Here is a 17,942-nt window from a genome sequence, read left to right on the forward strand (position 1 = left end):
GGCCCACTCCCGTCCTGCATTGTTCTCTGTTCCATCTTTCCATTGAAAGTCCACAAAAGTCAGAAGTGGTATATTTAATCCGACTGCTCTGCTGATAAGGCTTATTTGCCTGCAAAATAAAATATAATATAATCAATATCCTGAATTCCATTTTAAATATGGTGTGATATCAGTATTTGAACATTACAAAGTTAGTCTGATTGTTTGAAGTGCCTGCTGTGTCACAAAGTACCATCACCCAGGTGTTTTGGGGCTTACCGTTGGTACGAAGGACGCATACAGTGAGTGATAGGACAGCCTGGATAGCCACATACATGGCTGGCACATTAAGGCACAGGTACAGCAGGCAGTGAAGAAAGCCAATGGAATGTTGGCCTTCATAACAAGAGTTGAATATAGGAGCAAAGAGGTCCTTCTGCAGTTGTACAGGGCCCTAGTGAGACCGCACCTGGAGTACTGTGTGCAGTTTTGGTCTCCAAATTTGAGGAAGGATATTCTTGCTATTGAGGGTGTGCAGCGTAGGTTTACTAGGTTAATTCCCGGAATGGCGGGACTGTCATATGTTGAAAGACTGGAGCGACTAGGCTTGTATACACTGGAATTTAGAAGGATGAGAGGAGATCTTATCGAAACGTATAAGATTATTAAGGGGTTGGACACGTTAGAGGCAGGAAACATGTTCCCAATGTTGGGGGAGTCCAGAACAAGGGGCCACAGTTTAAGAATAAGGGGTAGGCCATTTAGAACTGAGATGAGGAAAAACTTTTTCAGTCAGAGAGTTGTGAATCTGTGGAATTCTCTGCCTCAGATGGCAGTGGAGGCCAATTCTCTGACTGCATTCAAGAGAGAGCTAGATAGAGCTCTTGAGGATAGCTGAGTCAGGGGGTATGGGGAGAAGGCAGGAATGGGGTACTGATTGAGAATGATCAGCCATGATCACATTGAATGGCGGTGCTGGCTCAAAGGGCCGAATGGCCTCCTCCTGCACCTATTGTCTATTGCCTCAAACATGACCCGTGACACTCAATACCATTCCCAATTGCCTACAGACGGGAAGTGACACAGCTGGCGTCCTGGTGCCATCGCAACAACCTGGAGCTCAATGCTCTTAAGACAGTGGAACTAATTGTAGATTTTCGAAGAGCTCCCCCTCCCCTCCCCCCACTCACCATCAACAACACCATAGTCACATCTGTGGAGTCATTTAAGTTCCTTGGAACCATCATCTCCAGGGACCTTAATTGGGGGGCCACCATCGACTCCACAGTCAAAAAGGCCCAACAGAGGACATACTTCCTGCGGCAACTGAGGAAACACAATCTGCCACATTGAGTCCATCCTCACCTTCTCCATCATGGTCTGGTTTGGCTCAGCCACCAAGCACGACATCTGGAGGCTGCAACGGATCGTTCGCACAGCTGAGAAGGTAGTCGGCTGCAACCTTCCCCCCATTGACGAACTGTACACTGCAAGGGCCAGGAAGCGACCCCTCTCACCCTGGCCACAAACTCTTTGAAGCACTTCCCTCTGGAAAGCAACTCCGGACTGTCAAAGCAGTCACAGCCAGACATAAAAACAGCTTTTTTTCCACGAGTGGTAGTTCTACTCAATAACCAAAGTCTGTAGTTTCTTTTTTGCTCTGGTTTATTTTCACCCACGTTTGGACCATAATGTTGAATCCTTATTGTTTTGATGTGTTTATGCTTTATTCTTAATTGTTAACTGTATTGTTGTGTTATCATTTGTGAGCGGAGCACCAAGGCACATTCCTTGCATATGCTCATACTTGGCCAATAAACTTATTCATTCATTTATTCATTCATTCATTCATTCATTCAATGCTCCTTCTCCACTTTCCGCATCCAGGGTTGGAAATTCCCAGAAGTCAGAGGGTTGCTGCATTTCTCGAGGAAGCTTTGAGCACATCAATGAATCCTTTTCTCTGTCTACCAGCAATCTCTTCCCATTACAGAGCTCGGAACAGAATGTGTTAGGATTCTGGTGTTGAGCATGTTTGATGCAAATTTTCAAATATATTTAAGGATTGAAATAATTTAAATAGGCGAATTAGGATCTAGATTAGGCCACTTAGTTCTTCTAGTCTGCACTGCTATTTGATAAGATCATGGCTGCTGGTTGAAATTAAAAAATATGTTAAATAAATGCAGATGGTTTGTACTTCTGGAGCCCTTGCGCTACTCTTAGTGAAATTAATTTATAAATTTGCTTTAACTGCACCAGAAACCAAAAATTGGGTCAGCCATAACTTCCAAAAGATTGTCACATTACCCATCACTTTTAGAAATTTCAACCCAATCTTGACTTGTGCTCTTGAAAGGGATATCTTCCAGGGATGACTCGGTTAACATATGATGATTGTTTGACAGCATTGGACCTGCACTCGATGGTGTTTAGAAGGATGAGGGGGGGACATCATTGAAACTTACCAAATAGTGAAAGGCCTGGATAGAATGGATGTGGAAAGGATGTTTCTATTAGTGGGAGAATCTTGAAGCAGAGGGCTCAGACTCAGAATAAAAGGATGTACCTTTGCAGAGGAGATGAGGAGGAATTTCTTTCATTGCCACAGACTGCTGTGGAGGCAAAGCCCTTGGGTGTTTCCAAAGCAGAGATTGACAGATTCTTGATTAGGAAGGGTGTCAAAGGTTATGGGGAGAAAGCAGGAAAATGGGGTTGAGAAGGAAAGATAAATCAGCCATGATTGAATGGTGGAGTAGATTCGATGGGCCAAATGGCCTAATTATGCTCCTATGACTTATTGACTTATATTTTGTCCAAATACAACAATGGCACTGGAAATACATGTTTTTTTTGTGTGGCAACCTTTCGTGTGATTAGAGCTGGTCACAGGAATGAAAACTAGGCCAATCCTCCATCTGTGGCATTATGTCGCGGAAATCACTATTAAAATATCCAGAGAGCTTTCCATTGTAACTGGATTAACAGATATGAAAGTATCTATGAACAGTTTTTCTCATTCATGAGTTTAGATAACAATTTAAATTAATTGTCAGGACACAAGCACAACAATCAAATAAGCTGCTTGAAACTGAATCTTCTCAGCCTCAAAGTATGATTCCAGGAAGCTTTAAAGGGTGGGGAGTTAGGCACAGCCATCTTCAATTATATCGGCAGTGACCTTTCCTTGTTATTTGGTCTGAAGTGACCAAGTTCACTGCACAATGTACAGTTCCATTCATACAGCTCAGATATCGATGTGATTCACGCATCAAAACCCAGACACAGTCTCCTAATATTGTTGGCCAATTCATCGATGGATTTTCCAGAAATTCTCTAATTCCATTCCCTTCCCAAAGATGTTACAAACCCTTTCATTTTGGGGCTGGTAGGTGACAAGTAATGATAATGCCAGCTAAGTTCCAGGCAATAATGGTCTATGAACAGAAAGAGGCCTGTTGATATTCAATGGCAGTGTCATTGCAATAAACCTCCTGCAACATCCTTGGCAACTAATGCTGTGTGGATGCAAGTAGAGATTAACTTTGCAAACCCTTTCTACCATCTACAAGAGAAGTCAGCGGAGGTGTATGATAGCAATCTTGTCTCTTGCCTGGGGAAATGCAGATCCAACAACAGTCAATAAGTTTAACATCATCCAGCACAATGTAACCCGCACAACGACTGTGGGTGGATTTATAGTGTATTTCGGCATCCTCCTTATATTCAGTCTGAAGAAGGGTCCTGACCTGAAACGTCACATCCATATTATCCCGAGGTGCGTTGAGTTACTCCATCATTTTGCGTCTTTCTTTGGTATAAACCCACATCTGCAAAATTAAAATAAAGTATAAAAGTTCTCCTTTTAAAGTCTGAGAATTTAATTAGGTGTGTAATTCTTTCCTCTTCAGTTTATTTCTCTTTCATACCTCCCCATAGTAATTCAACAATTTAAAAAAAGTTGCTTTAGCTATTTTCCTCAAACGGGATGTTGAAGAGGACACCTCTAGTTGCCACACATTGATGGAGATATTTGCACCCTGAGCATTATGGGCTGGGATGAGACATTCACTTCTGTTTTATCGGCTGAGAATTCCACAAAGTCAGTTAATTACTATTCGGTTCACATATTCATTTCTCAGAGAGTAAGATTTTTGATGTTTTGCAATTTTTTAAATTTTGTTTTCATACAAAAATCCCTAGGGACACCTCAATCTCCAAATCATCTGCATAAGAAAAAGGATGATCTAAAACACACAGCTTAGTTATGTTTGTCCTTATTTCTAACCAAGTATGTGGGTTAATATCCATTTATGTTACTTAAAAGCATTTATTTGGATATAATTCCAATCCATAGCTCTGAGCTTGAATTTACTTTAAAACTATAATTTCTATGAATTTCATCTTTATAATCCTTCACTATTGTCTTAACTTCCAACTGACCAAGCCTGGAATTATAACTAATACTCTGCTTTGCATGCTTCTACATGTAAACCAACTCTAACATAGTCCAGGGATTATACAAATAAAGAGGAGAGACAATTTCCAGTAAAGTTCATCCAGAAGTTCATTCATTGAGAAGGAACAGTGTAATGGTTACTTTATGCAGCTTGAAGTGTCCGGTTTGAAAATCATGGTGGTTGTTTTCATGAAAGCAAAGAAGATTTATGGTGCTGGAGGCAATTTGCCAATTGTGTCAGTGTCAGTCATAAAAGAGCTACTTAATCTCATTCCACCTGCAGTGCTAAGACCCTTTGCTTTGCAAGTCATGGAACTTCAAATATAGTTTAGTTTAGAGATATAGTATGGAAACAGGCCCTTCGGCCCATTGAATCCACACCGACCAGCAATCACCTGTATGCGAGCACTTTCCTACACCGTAGGAACAATTTACAATTCAAACCAAAGCCAATCAACCTCCAAACCTGCACATCTTTGGAATGTAGGAAGAAGCCGGAGCACCCGGAGAAAACCCACGTGTTCACGAGGAGAACGTACAAACTCCGTACAGACAGCACCCATAATCAGGATCGAACCCGCGTCTCTGGCGCTGTAAGGCAGCAACTCTACTGATGTGCCTCTGTGCCGCCCCTACCACTACACATTTGTTTAAATGTGAATATGTCTTTTGTCTCAACAATCGTTTCCAGCTGCGAGATTTAAATCTCCATCACCCTTACCCCTTTGATCTTTCTACCAATTACAAGAAATCTATGTCCTTGGTTTGTACCCCTTGAAATAAGGAAACAGGTCTTTCCTATTTACTCTATCTAGGTCCCTCATCATTTTACACACCTGAATTCAGTCTCCCTATCTGTCACGAACAAAGCAGTCTGGCCTTATCTAATCCTCTGTCACAGCTGAAACTATCCAATCCTGATAACATCTGCATCCTCTCCAGTACAATTCCACTGTTCCTGTAGTGTATAGACCAGAACTGTAACCAGTGGTTCATTCAGTATTAAGTTCATAAATTATCAGAACAGAATTAGGCCATTCAGCCCATCAAGTCTAATCCGCCATTCAATCATAGCTGATCTATGTGTATTGTACACAGTTTTGGTATACCCTGAAATGTCACCCATTCCATCTCTCCAGAGATGCTGCCTGTCCCGCTGAGTTACTCCAGCTTTTTTTGTGTCTTTCTTTAGTATAACTTCCCTGCTCTTATATTCTTTGCCTCATTTAATAAGGGATAATAGCCATTTTGTGTGGGAAAGAACTGCAGATACTGGTTTAAATCGAAGGTAGACACGAAATGCTGGAGTAACTCAGCAGGACAAGCAGCATCTCTGGAGAAAAGGAATGGGTGACATTTCGGGTCAAGACCCTTCTTCAGACTGATGTCAGGGGAAGGGGTGGTATAGAGATAAAATGTAGTCGGAGACAGTAAGACTGGTGGGAGAACTGGGAAGGGGGAAGGGTTCGAGAGAGAGGGAAAGCAAGGGCTACTTGAAGTTAGAGAAGTCAATGTTCATACCACTGGGGTGTAAGCTACTTGGGTATGAACATATGAATGGTATGAACATAGACTTCTCTAACTTCAATAACCCTTGCTTTCCCTCTCTCTCCATTCCCACCCCCTTCCCAGTTCTCCCACCACTCTTACTGTCTCCGACTATATTTTATCTCTGTCCCGCCCACTCCCCTGACGTCAGTCTGAAGAAGGGTCTTGACCCGAAACGTCACCCAATCCTTCTCTCCAGAGATGCTGCTTGTCCTGCTGAGTTACTCCAACATTTTGTGTCTATCTTCATAACCATTTTATTCTGCGGCGAGAACCTGTGGCTGTTCCTCGAAGGACCCTATGTTCTTCCACCCCACTCAATATTCCATTCTGCTTTTCACTTCCCCGAATGCATAACCTTGCACATGATTAGATTAAATTGCATTTGGAATTATTCTCTTTAACTGGCCAAACCCAATGATAGCTTTGTAGAATCTAAACCTTTAAAAAAAACAACACATCTGCCGTTTGCACATCTGCCGCCATCAACCTGACCAGAGCAGCCCTCATGATTACTGCTGCTTGCTGTGGGGCCAGTTCCTGTGCTGTCCTGTTCCATGTAAAGACAGTCACGTCGAAGACCTGGGGAACTCTGTCCACAAAATAGGTGAAAACATTGGCATCGTCCTGATTTGTTTCCTGAGACTCAGCCGACTGCCAAGCCTGCAAAAAGGCTCAAAACAGATATTCAAATGTTATTAAAGAATAATAAAATAATTTAAATATATTGTCATAAAAATAGTACAAAATTATTTTTTTTAAACTTAAAACACAAAAGCAATCATGAACATTTAACTCAAAGATGTCCAGATCTAAAAACTGACTAAAATGAAGCTTAATTAATCAAAAATATGTTGTTAACCAACTACTTGCCTTTATCCTTCACTGTGTTCATCTGGCTGAAGATGCTCTTCCTGTGCTAGGTCTAACCTGCCCCTGGTGGGCTCTCTGTGGCAGAGGCAGGGGGATCACTGCAGCACCACACTTTGTTGCCGTATATCCCAGAGTAAGGCTGGTGAAGAGTGAAGCGTGGTATACAGTATTTACTTACTGAAATGCAGTGATCCAAAACCGTGGAGTTCCCCCTGGGATCAGTGCTGGGGCCGCTAGCCTTTACGTTATATAGTAATGATTTGGATGAGGGGATTGAAGGCTTTGTGGCCGTTTGCAGATGATATGAAAATAGGTGGAGAGATAGGTAGTGTAGAGAAAGCAGGGATAGACACAAAAAGCTGGAGTAACTCAGCTGGACAGGTAGCATCTCTGGAGAGAAGGAATGGGTAATGTTTCGAGTCATGACCCTTCTTCAAGCAGGGACTCTGCAGAAGAACTTGGATAGGTTGGGAGAACGGACAGAGAAGTGGCAGATGGAATATAGTGTAGCAAAGTGTGGAGTCATGCTTTTTGGTAGTAGGAATAAAGGCGAGGACTATTTTCTAAATGGGGAGAGAATCCAGAAATTGGAGGTGCAAAGGGACTTGAGAGTGCTGGTGCAGGATTCCCAAAAAGTTAATTTGCAAGTCGAATTGGTAGTAAGGAAGCCAAACGCAATGCTAGCATTTATTTCGAGAGGACTAGAATACAAAAACAAGCATGTAATGCCGATGGTGTATAATGTGCTGGTCAGGCCGCATTTGGAGTAATGTGAGCAATTTTGGGCACCATATCTGAGGAAGGATGTGCTGCCTCTGGAGAGGGTCCAGTGGAGGTTTACAAGAATGATTGGGTTTACATATGATGAGCGTTTGATGTCATTGGCCCTGTACCCGCTGGAGTTTAGAAGGATGAGGGAGGACCTCATTGAAACTTACCAAATCAAATAGTGAAAGGCTTGGATAGAGTGGATGTGGAAAAGATGTTTCCACTCGTGGGAGTCTAGGACCAGAGGTCATAGCCTCAGAATTAAAGGATGTTCTTTTCGGAAGGAGATGAGGAAGGATTTCTTTAGTCAGAGGGTAGTGAATCTGTGGAATTATTTGCCACAGAAGGTTGAAGAGGCCATGTCAATGGATATTTTTTAAGGTGTAGATAGATCGATTCTTCATTCGTACAGATGTCAAGGGTTATGAGAAGGCAGGAGAATGGGGTTAGGAGGGAGAGATAGATCAGCCATGATTGAATGGTGGAGTAGACTTGATGGGCCAAATGGTCTAATTCTGCTCCTATCACATGACCTTATGAGCAAAAATTGTCACGGTTTCTGTCAAGACCTGGGCCATTGATAACGTTGGTACCCAAGACAAGTTACCCACGTCAAGTGATACCATGTTTAAACTGCCACTAAAAGACAACGGCAACTTGAAATGGTGGCCTCATTTTAATTAACTTAATTTCATCTGCACACATTATGTTGGAAAATTCAATGGAATCTTATTAGTTCAATTTAGATTTGTTCAAAAATTTGATTTCCTCATTTAACAAAACTTTATGCCTTTGCTCCACTCCCTCTATATTCATGACTGTGTAGACGGACATAGTGCGAACTCCATCTTCAAGTTTGCAGGCCACATCTCCATTGTTGGATAATGATGTCAGAGTATAGAAGGAAGATCGAACGACTGACCAAATGGTGGCAGCACAACAATCTGGCTCCCAATGTCTGTAAGACCAATGAACTGATTGTGGACTTTGGAAGAGGAAGGACAAGGCCCCACAAACCTGTCTATATCGACAAACGATGGTGGAGAGAGTCAACAGCTTCAAATTTCTGGGCGTGCATAGCTTTGACGATCTTTGCTGGACCCAGCCCACTAATATTATTATAAAGAAAGCTCATCAATGACTCTACTTCCTGAGAAGATGGTGGAGATTTGGTATTTCAGAAGGTATTCTCTTAAACTTCTACAGGTGTACAGAAGAGAGCACATTGATTGGTTGAGTCACAGCCAGCTTCAGCTACTTGAAAGCCCATGAGTAAAGAAGGATGCACAAAGTGGCAAACTCTGCCCAGTCCATCATGGGTTCTGACCTCCCCACCATTGAAGGGATTTACTGCAGCATCATCAGAGACCCACACGACCCACATGATGCTGACCACAGAAAGGCAGCCAGCATCATCAGAGGCACACGCCACCTTGGCCACAGGTTTATTACAGAGTACTATGTTTACATGTTCTATTGTGCTGTTGCAAGTAAGAATTTCATTATTCTGTACAGAACATATGACAATAAAGCACCCTTGACTTGACTCCTGCTAATTTCAGAGGGAATTTGAAATATTTGATTTCCTCTTTTAACGGATATTTATGTTTTTGTTAATTTCTAAGGGAACAGCATTTCACATTGATTCTGCACAATTTAGGGTTGTTTTATTTTACTCCTCTTCAATGGCTTCAAATGATCACATTATCTGTTATAACTTTATGTGCAACATATCAATGCCCCTTTTTACTGCATTCATTTGTACCCATGGATACATTTATACTTTTATACTTCAGGAATAACTACATAAATACTGGAAATGTTCAGTAAGTCAGGCAGTATTTATGCAGAGACAGAGAAAAGATGAGTGAATGTCTCGGTTTCATGAAACATTAATTGTTTCCCTTGTCATGGCTGCTGCTAACCTGTTGAGAATTTTCCACATTTTCTTTCTTAGTTTGCAGTTTAATACTTTGGTTTAAAACAAAATTGCATCAGCAACATTATATAGCTTCTTGGCTTTTACAGTAAGGCTAAATTAAGTTGCTATCACCTATTCACCATCACCAGTAGTCTGAAGAAGGGTCTCAACCCAAAACATCGCCTGTACATGTTCTCCAGAAATGTTGCTTTACCTGCTGATTTACCCCAGCATTTTGTGACTCTTTTGTGTCTGCATCTGCAGTTCTTTGTTCCTACCTATTCACCTAGGAGCAATTTTGCATTGGAGAATGCTTCCATACTGCTAGATATATGTGTGAGCAGAACTCTTAATGGAAACTGTTTAAAAATCAAACAAGTTTTGAAAGTAGTTGTGGGAGGCCTTTTCAAGGGCGGTGATGATATTTTTCATGCACGTAATCCCCATTACTTAAACCCCAAATCAAGACTTTAATCACAAATTGCAAGTCCCGGTCTTGTTTTATTCATAGATCAATAAATATTATTGTCACAAATAAATTGCACATGTGTAAACAAACTGTACAATGCAAATAGTTTTAAAACTATTTTGTGTTTCCCAATGGCCTGTTGATTCAAAGCAACCAGAGGCACATCCTTGTTAACCTGAGATGAAGCTAAGTTAAAGTCATGGTGTTTAGAAGCATTTGCGATGAACAATGGAGGGGCCAGCTTCATCATACTCCTGCTTGCTGATCCACATCTGCTGAAAGGTGGACAGAGAAGCCAGGATTGAGCCTCCGATCCAGACGGAATATTTACGTTCAGGTGGGGCAATGATCTGAAGTATTAAAAATAGTCATTATTAGTGTGCAAAAGTAAATTCTTACTCAATAACATGAACACTTCCAAAATCTGAAACTTCACAGCAATTTTGCACAATGTATTTTAGCTTAGTTTAGTTTAGCTTGGTTTAGTTTAATTTAGTTTAGTTTAATTTAGTTTAGTTTAGAGATACAGTGTAGAAACAGGCCCTTCGGCCCACCGAGTCCATGCAGACCAGTGATCACCATACACTAGTTCTATCCAACACACGAGGAACAAATTACAGAATCCAATTAACCTACAACCTGCATGTCTTGGGAATGTGTGATGAAGTTGGAGCACCAGGGGAAAACCCACGCGGTCACATGGAGAATGTGCAAACTCCATACAAACAGCACCCGTAGTCAGGATCAAACCCGGGTCTCTGGCGCTGTAAGGCTGCAACTCTCCTGTTGCTCCACCCTGCCACCCCTTAAAGAATGAGGACTCATGAATAAATGCTTTCAAATTATTGTGCGTTGTCCCATCTGCTCTGGGATACTGAGCAGGTTATTCCCTTTATCATGTAGCTGTTGATTGTAATCATGTATAGTCTTTCCGCTGACTGGTAAGCACAAAACAAAGCTTTTCACTGTACCTCGGAGCACGTGACAACAAACTAAACTTCAAACTTATCTCTTGCAGTAGTCATAATGTGTAGAGTTTGCTTATATGAATTGTACATGGATTTAAGTTTGCATTTACTGCTTGCTGTTTTGTATTAGTTACCTTGATCTTCATGGTGCTGGGGGCCAGGGCAGTGATTTCCTTCTGCATGCGGTCAGCGATACCTGGATACATGGTGGTACCACCGGACAAGACATTGTTGGCATATAGGTCCTTACGGATGTCAATATCACACTTCATGATGCTGTTGTAGGTAGTTTCATGGATACCTGCAGACTCCATGCCTGTAGTACAATTAGACCAAGTCTTATGAATGAAAAGTCACAAATGGGTAACAGGAAAATTATGACACATGATCTGGAGTGCAAACAGTATCGTGCACTTAGAAAAAAAAAGGACACAAGGTGCTGGTGTAACAGTAGGTCAGGCAGCATATCTGGAGAAGGATAGGTGCATTTTTGGGTTGGGACTTTTCTTCAGAATGATTGTAGAGGGGGGGGGCTTGACGCTGGAAGAGACGAGAGGCAGGACAAAGTGTGGACAGAGGTGAAGGGAGTTTGGATAGGGAGATGGTTGGAACATAAGCATATAACAGCAGAAGATGGGAGACAGGATTGAAGAGTTGCGAATTGTGAAGCTAGAGGAAGGAATGTAGGAAGAGGGGGTGGGGGGGAGGATAAGCAGATGGCAGTCCATGTGTAGCTTAGGGGAGGAGCGGGGGGGCGAGAGAAAAGGGGAGGGGGGTGTGCACCTACTCAGATTTGACACAAGTGAAGCCAGAATTAGATATCTTAACACTGATGTCTGCCACATTAGTGGGACATCATTAAAAGTGATGATTGCCCTCCAATACATGTCTTATTAGCAGGTTACAATAACAGGGTGCTATTGCAACTTCACATATAACCTCAAGGTTAAGATTTCTTTGGGAGAATTGACTGAAATTACTTATTAGCTGGATTGACGTTAAGTTTTGTCAGCAGTTCACAAAGGAAACATCAGTTGTGTCTTTCCCACCGTTCAGCACATTCATAAATTGTACAGCGATATACTGCCTGAGGCCTAGATTTCACCTGCAGACTGCACCACTTCACAGAGAGGCAGCAATAGCAAGGCCTGGGGCACATCACGTAAACGTTAGGTGTGACAGCAACACGTATTCCTGATCAATGGACATCTGTCTTTACGATAGACAATAAATAGACAATAGGTGCAGGAGGAGGCCATTCGGCCCTTTGAGCCAGCACCGCCATTCAATGTGATCATGGCTGATCATTCTTAATTCAGTACCCCGTTCCTGCCTTCTCCCCATACCCCCTGACTCTGCTATCCTTAAGAGCTCTATCCAGCTCTCTCTTGAATGTATTCAGAGAATTGGCCTCCACTGCCTTCTGAGGCAGAGAATTTAATCAAACTTTAGTGGACTTTATCTTGCACTAAACATTATTTCCTTTATCCTGTATCTGTACACTGTGGAAGGCTTGATTGTGATCATGTACAGTCATTCCACTGACTGGATAGCATGCAACTAAAACAAAAAAAAGCTTTTCATTGTACCTCAGCACATGAGACAATAAACTAACCTAAAGTAAATTAAAGTAAACTAAACTAAACCTATGTGTAGGAAGGAACTGCAGATGCTGGTTTGTATTGAGGATAGACACAAAATGCTGGAGTAACTCAGTGGATCAGGCAGCATCTCTGGAGAAAAGAATAGGTGATGTTTCAGGTCAGAACCCTTCTTCAGACTCTTCTGACCTCACTTGCCTGACCCGCTGAGTTACTCCAGCATTTTGCATCTATCTAAACTAAATATATGTTATATTTCAAAACACCCAACCAAGTAGCACAGAAAGTCAGAAATTTGTTATCAATGTGAGTTAAACAGAATAATTACCAATGAAAGATGGTTGGAAGAGAGTCTCTGGGCAACGGAAACGCTCGTTACCAATGGTGATGACCTGACCATCGGGCAACTCGTAGCTCTTCTCCAGGGAAGATGAAGAAGCTGCAGTAGCCATTTCATTCTCAAAGTCCAGAGCGACGTAACATAGCTTCTCCTTGATATCACGGACAATCTCACGCTCAGCTGTGGAAAAGACAAGGAGATCACTGAGAGTGTCCCTGGTGAGTGCAAGTATGTGGGATGTGCTTAGCAACTTGGTTACCACGTACCGGTTGTCACAAAGGAATAACCACGTTCAGTGAGGATCTTCATGAGATAGTCGGTCAGGTCCCTGCCAGCCAGGTCCAAACGCATAATGGCATGAGGCAGCGCATAACCCTCATAGATTGGGACATTGTGAGTGACACCATCACCAGAGTCCAGAACAATACCTGGAAAGAGAATGTACCTTTCATTAGGAATATTCCACGCTGCTACTCTAGAGTCACTTACAGACAGACAGACAGACAGACAGACAGACAGACAGACAGACAGACAGACAGACAGATAGATAGACAGATAGACAGATAGATAGATAGATAGATAGATAGATAGATAGATAGATAGATAGATAGATAGATAGATAGATAGATAGATAGATAGATAGATAGATAGATAGATAGATAGATAGATAGATAGATAGATAGATAGATAGATAGATAGAGACAGTTGATTGATTGATTTAAAGATACAGTATGGAGACTGGCCTTTCATCTTTACCGATGATGACGACTCTCTCAGCCTAGATTTATAATTCCTGAGAAAGAGTGTAGGTCAATTTTAATAATTAAAAAACTAAACCTAAATGTTATATGTTTGCAGATATGATAGCGGCCTCAAGAGCCTTTTGGAAAGTGCCAGGAATAGAGGGATATGGATCATGCACAGGGAGATGAGATCTGTTTAACTTGGGACCATGTTTGGCACAAACATTGTGGGCCAAATGACCCATTCCTGTGCTAAACTGTTCTATGTTCCATGTTCCAGTGTCCATTGAAAGTTCACAAAGTCAGAAGTGGTATATTTAATCTGAATGCACTATTGATGTCTTATTGGCATGTACTATTAAATATAATAAATTAATATCTTCTATGAAATTTTAATGCACTATTCTTTACGTTCTACTATTCCATCAACATTACATTGCAAAGTTAGCTGTATGATTGCTCAAAGTGCCTGCTGCGTCACAAAGTACTATCATCCATGTGTTTTTGGGCTTACCTGTGGTACGTCCAGATGCATACAGTGACAGGACGGCCTGGATAGCCACATACATGGCTGGCACGTTAAAGGTCTCAAACATGATTTGGGTCATTTTCTCACGGTTAGCCTTGGGGTTCAGAGGAGCCTCAGTAAGAAGTGTTGGGTGTTCTTCGGGTGCCACACGGAGCTCATTGTAGAAGGTGTGATGCCAGATCTTTTCCATGTCATCCCAGTTGGTGATGATACCATGCTCGATGGGATACTTTAGAGTCAAGATGCCTCTCTTGCTCTGGGCCTCATCACCTACATAGGAATCCTTCTGACCCATACCTACCATGACACCCTACCAAAAAAAAAAAAGAAACATTAGCAGCTCAAATAAGCACCACTATTTTCCACTGTATATTGTAAGATGTTGATCAACCTATCAATGTTTGCATCCAACAAAGAGCATTTTGTCTTGAATTTGAAGAGTAATTCTTTGGTCATTCTAATGCTTAGAATGCAACTTTGTAGATACTTGTGTATCAAGACGGAGAAGGTTTGTGAAATGTGTAAAATACAACAATTAATAATAATGCAGAAACAAGGAACTGCAGATGCTGGCTTACAAAAGAAGACACAAAGTGCTTTGGTAACTCAGTGGGTCAGGCAACATCTCTGGAGAACATGGATAGGTGACGTTTCAGGTCGGAACCCAGGTAAGATTGTGAGAAGGGGAAAAAGTGAGTTTTAGCCTAGTTTATTGTCATCTGTACCGAGGTACAGGGAAAAGCTTTTGTTGGATGCTAACTGGTCAGCGGAAAGACTGTACATGATTACAATCAAGCCATTCACAGTGTACAGATACGTGATAAAGGGAATAACGTTTAGTGCAAGATAAAGTCTACTAAAGTCAGACTAAAGATAGTACGAGGGTCTCCAATGAGGTAAGCAACCTTTCAGGTCTGCACCCATTCAATTAATATAATGTCTTCTTCCAATCAACATAATGAAACCCAGTTCGTGTGAGTTTTATATTAGTCAGGGAAGTTTCAGAAGGCCGGGGAGTGTGGGGAGTGTGGGGTGGGTGGGGTGGCTCAGTACCTGATGGCGGGGGCGGCCAACGATGGAGGGAAAGACGGCGCGGGGGGCATCATCTCCGGCAAATCCAGCCTTCACCAGACCCGAACCGTTGTCGCACACCAGGGCGGTTGTTTCTTCGTCGTCACACATGATGATTTGGGATCTAAGAGGAACGGTAAATGTGATGAAATGCTGTCTCAGGAATTGGCAAAGCACCGCATAATAAAACAGACCGGATCCACATGTAGTCTCAAAATCAACAGCAATTATATACAATTTAGCTTTTCATCTGAATATTACCTATCTTATTGCTAGTTCATAGTTCAGCTAGTTTAGTTTCAATGCCGCCTTAAAAAAAATAATCCGGTGCAATAAAGATGTTGTCGAGTGACAATGAGGTTTCACCGACTCGCATAAGGCTTGTTGGAGGTCTATCTGCTTGGTCTGGCATTCCTACTATTTAGGGCAGGTAACTGAATACAAAGGAAATGAAACAATGCAGAGCAAATATGAAACGTGGCTTAAATGATCATGTGGAACTTCAACTTGTTTAATATCCACACGCGTTAATCAGGCAGCTAAATATATAAATTCCACAAGTAAAATAGTGACCAAGAGAATCCAGACTGTTTTATTGTCGTGTGCCCCGAAACGGAACAATGACCGTGGGTTCATTAAATATTACATTTCCATTACTTGTGGGCAACGCTATTGACAACGTGTAGGAAATCTGCCTTCTATGATTTCCCATCGAATTTAAAGTTCGAGAAGATCTAGATATTGAATTTATACTTTATAAAATCTAATCAAATAATGCCAAATTGTATGAAAAGCTCTGTAAATGGAAACCAAAATCGACATTAGATGATAAATTGAAAACGTTAATGTTCCTTCTCTGTGAAAAAAAAAGATCAGTTATTTATCGTAACAATCCAAGCGTTCCCTTAATTCGTTTGTAAAACTCCGAGAGTAGCAAAGACTCCCTTTTCTCCACTCAAGCAGGGTTTAAAGTTGACATCGCGCTGTAAGTCTGAGTAGATTCCACTGTAAATGCCCTCCCTCAGCCCATACCCAGGACTTGGATCGATTTGGAAAACTCACCAGATCAGGCACCTTCAACCACAAGTCCCTCTGCGATGCTGGCTGGGTCGAGACTAAGTGTGAGCGAGACATGGATTTATATTCCCCGATGTGTTGGTGTAACAGAAAGCCCCCTTGAGGGAGAGCCCGGCACCTTGTCCTTATTTGGTCGATCTCACGCCACCGAGCGTGTGTGAAACCATTAATGGAGAGAGGACGGCTGCAGACGGGCGGGCAGCAGGGCAGGGTGTGCTCGCAAACCCAGCCGCTCCCGGCTTAGCCCATGTAAGGAAACCGTCTTTGGCAGCTTGCAAATCTGAAGCGGCCTAGACAGAATCATCAAAGGGATGGCCAAATAGGGAATTGCTACTGAAAACATTCGTGACCACCGAAAGGTGGGAATGTAAGGGCAGGGCAGGGCAAGAGACTGGACCGCAAAGCCCAGCGCCCAGTATGTACGCCCACAGCCCAGATCTCCCAGTCTAGAGTTAACCCTCTCGATTGTAATCGGATGTTCTTCTGCTTTGTGTGTGTGTGTCTCTGTGTTTGAATGTCCGTGTGTGTGTGTGTGTTGTGTCTGTGTATATATCTATGTGTATGGACTGAGCGTGTATGTTTGTGTATCTCTATGTGTGTGTCTATGTGTGTGTGTGTGTGTACTTGTGAGGGTGTATGTGCGTGTTTGTGTCTGTGTGCTTGTATGTCTTTGTCTGTGTGTGTGTGTGTGTGCGTCTGTATGAGTGTGTGTGTGTGTCGGTGTGCGTGTATGCCTGTTTCTGTGTGTGTGTGTCTATACAAGATGTGATTGGAACAAATGTAACATTTCAGTGCACGCTCGGTTCCAAATTTTTGAATGATCCCAGCACGTTTCTGAGTCTGCCTTGGTACAACACCAGAGACAGTGGATCAGAGTGCCTGGACTTACTCGCTCGCTGCCATTGCGCCTGTACACACACATGGCGCGCACACACATACACACAAACACACACAGAGATACACAAACACACACGCTCAGTCCATACACATAGATATATACACGCATGCAAAATTAGTTCAAATCAGGCAGGAATAATCATAATTTCAACGGTTTCGGCTTGATTAAACACCACATGATACTCTAAGGACAAGGGGAGTTGAAACTGTCACAGGGTAGCAGAGGGCCGAGACGAGACAACGCTGGGGTGATGGTATTGTGCAGTAATGTGTTTCTGAAGTGTAGCAAACCGTCATGCCCATGGTATGTCACTGAATAGTGCATTATGCACTCGGTTTATATGTAGCCTTCATGAAAGACATGTTGAATGCATGCATTTATGAGTTTGTGTGTGTGTGTGTGTGTGTGTGTGTGTGTGAGAGAGAGAGCGACATATTCTGAAGCGCCTCGATGTGTTGATTGCACTGATTTGATGTGGTCACTATAAATAGACCAAGTATTAGAGGACTTATGTGGGCCGGTCGGCTGACAGCAGTTTTTAGCGAGAACTATCCGGCTTTGTTTTATCGATGCGGCTTTATATTTTCTTCACGCATTTACTAGACCAGGGACCTCCAAACTTTTCAGCAAGAGGGCCACATTATATATTTGGCACATTTTTGCGGGCCGTGGGAAAAAATAAAAGTGTGAGTTTAATA

The 17,942-nt window shown here is 42.2% G+C and overlaps 1 protein-coding gene across 1 annotated transcript; it reads right to left on the reverse strand.

The window, feature by feature from the left end:
• Window positions 1–10,095: 10,095 nt before the first annotated feature.
• LOC144597278 (actin, alpha cardiac muscle 1) lies at window positions 10,096–16,520 on the reverse strand. Its single transcript, XM_078406406.1, has 7 exons — window positions 16,332–16,520; window positions 15,252–15,393; window positions 14,184–14,508; window positions 13,193–13,354; window positions 12,915–13,106; window positions 11,120–11,301; window positions 10,096–10,367 (listed from the first exon to the last, which is right to left on the reverse strand). Exons 2-7 carry the CDS (start codon window positions 15,378–15,380, stop codon window positions 10,224–10,226), a joined length of 1,134 nt encoding a protein of 377 aa, XP_078262532.1. The 5' UTR covers window positions 15,381–15,393; window positions 16,332–16,520; the 3' UTR covers window positions 10,096–10,223.
• Between the last annotated feature and the right edge of the window lie 1,422 nt (window positions 16,521–17,942).

Source organism: Rhinoraja longicauda, chromosome 10 (assembly GCF_053455715.1).
Source record: "Rhinoraja longicauda isolate Sanriku21f chromosome 10, sRhiLon1.1, whole genome shotgun sequence".
NCBI classification, from domain to species: Eukaryota; Metazoa; Chordata; class Chondrichthyes; order Rajiformes; family Arhynchobatidae; genus Rhinoraja; species Rhinoraja longicauda.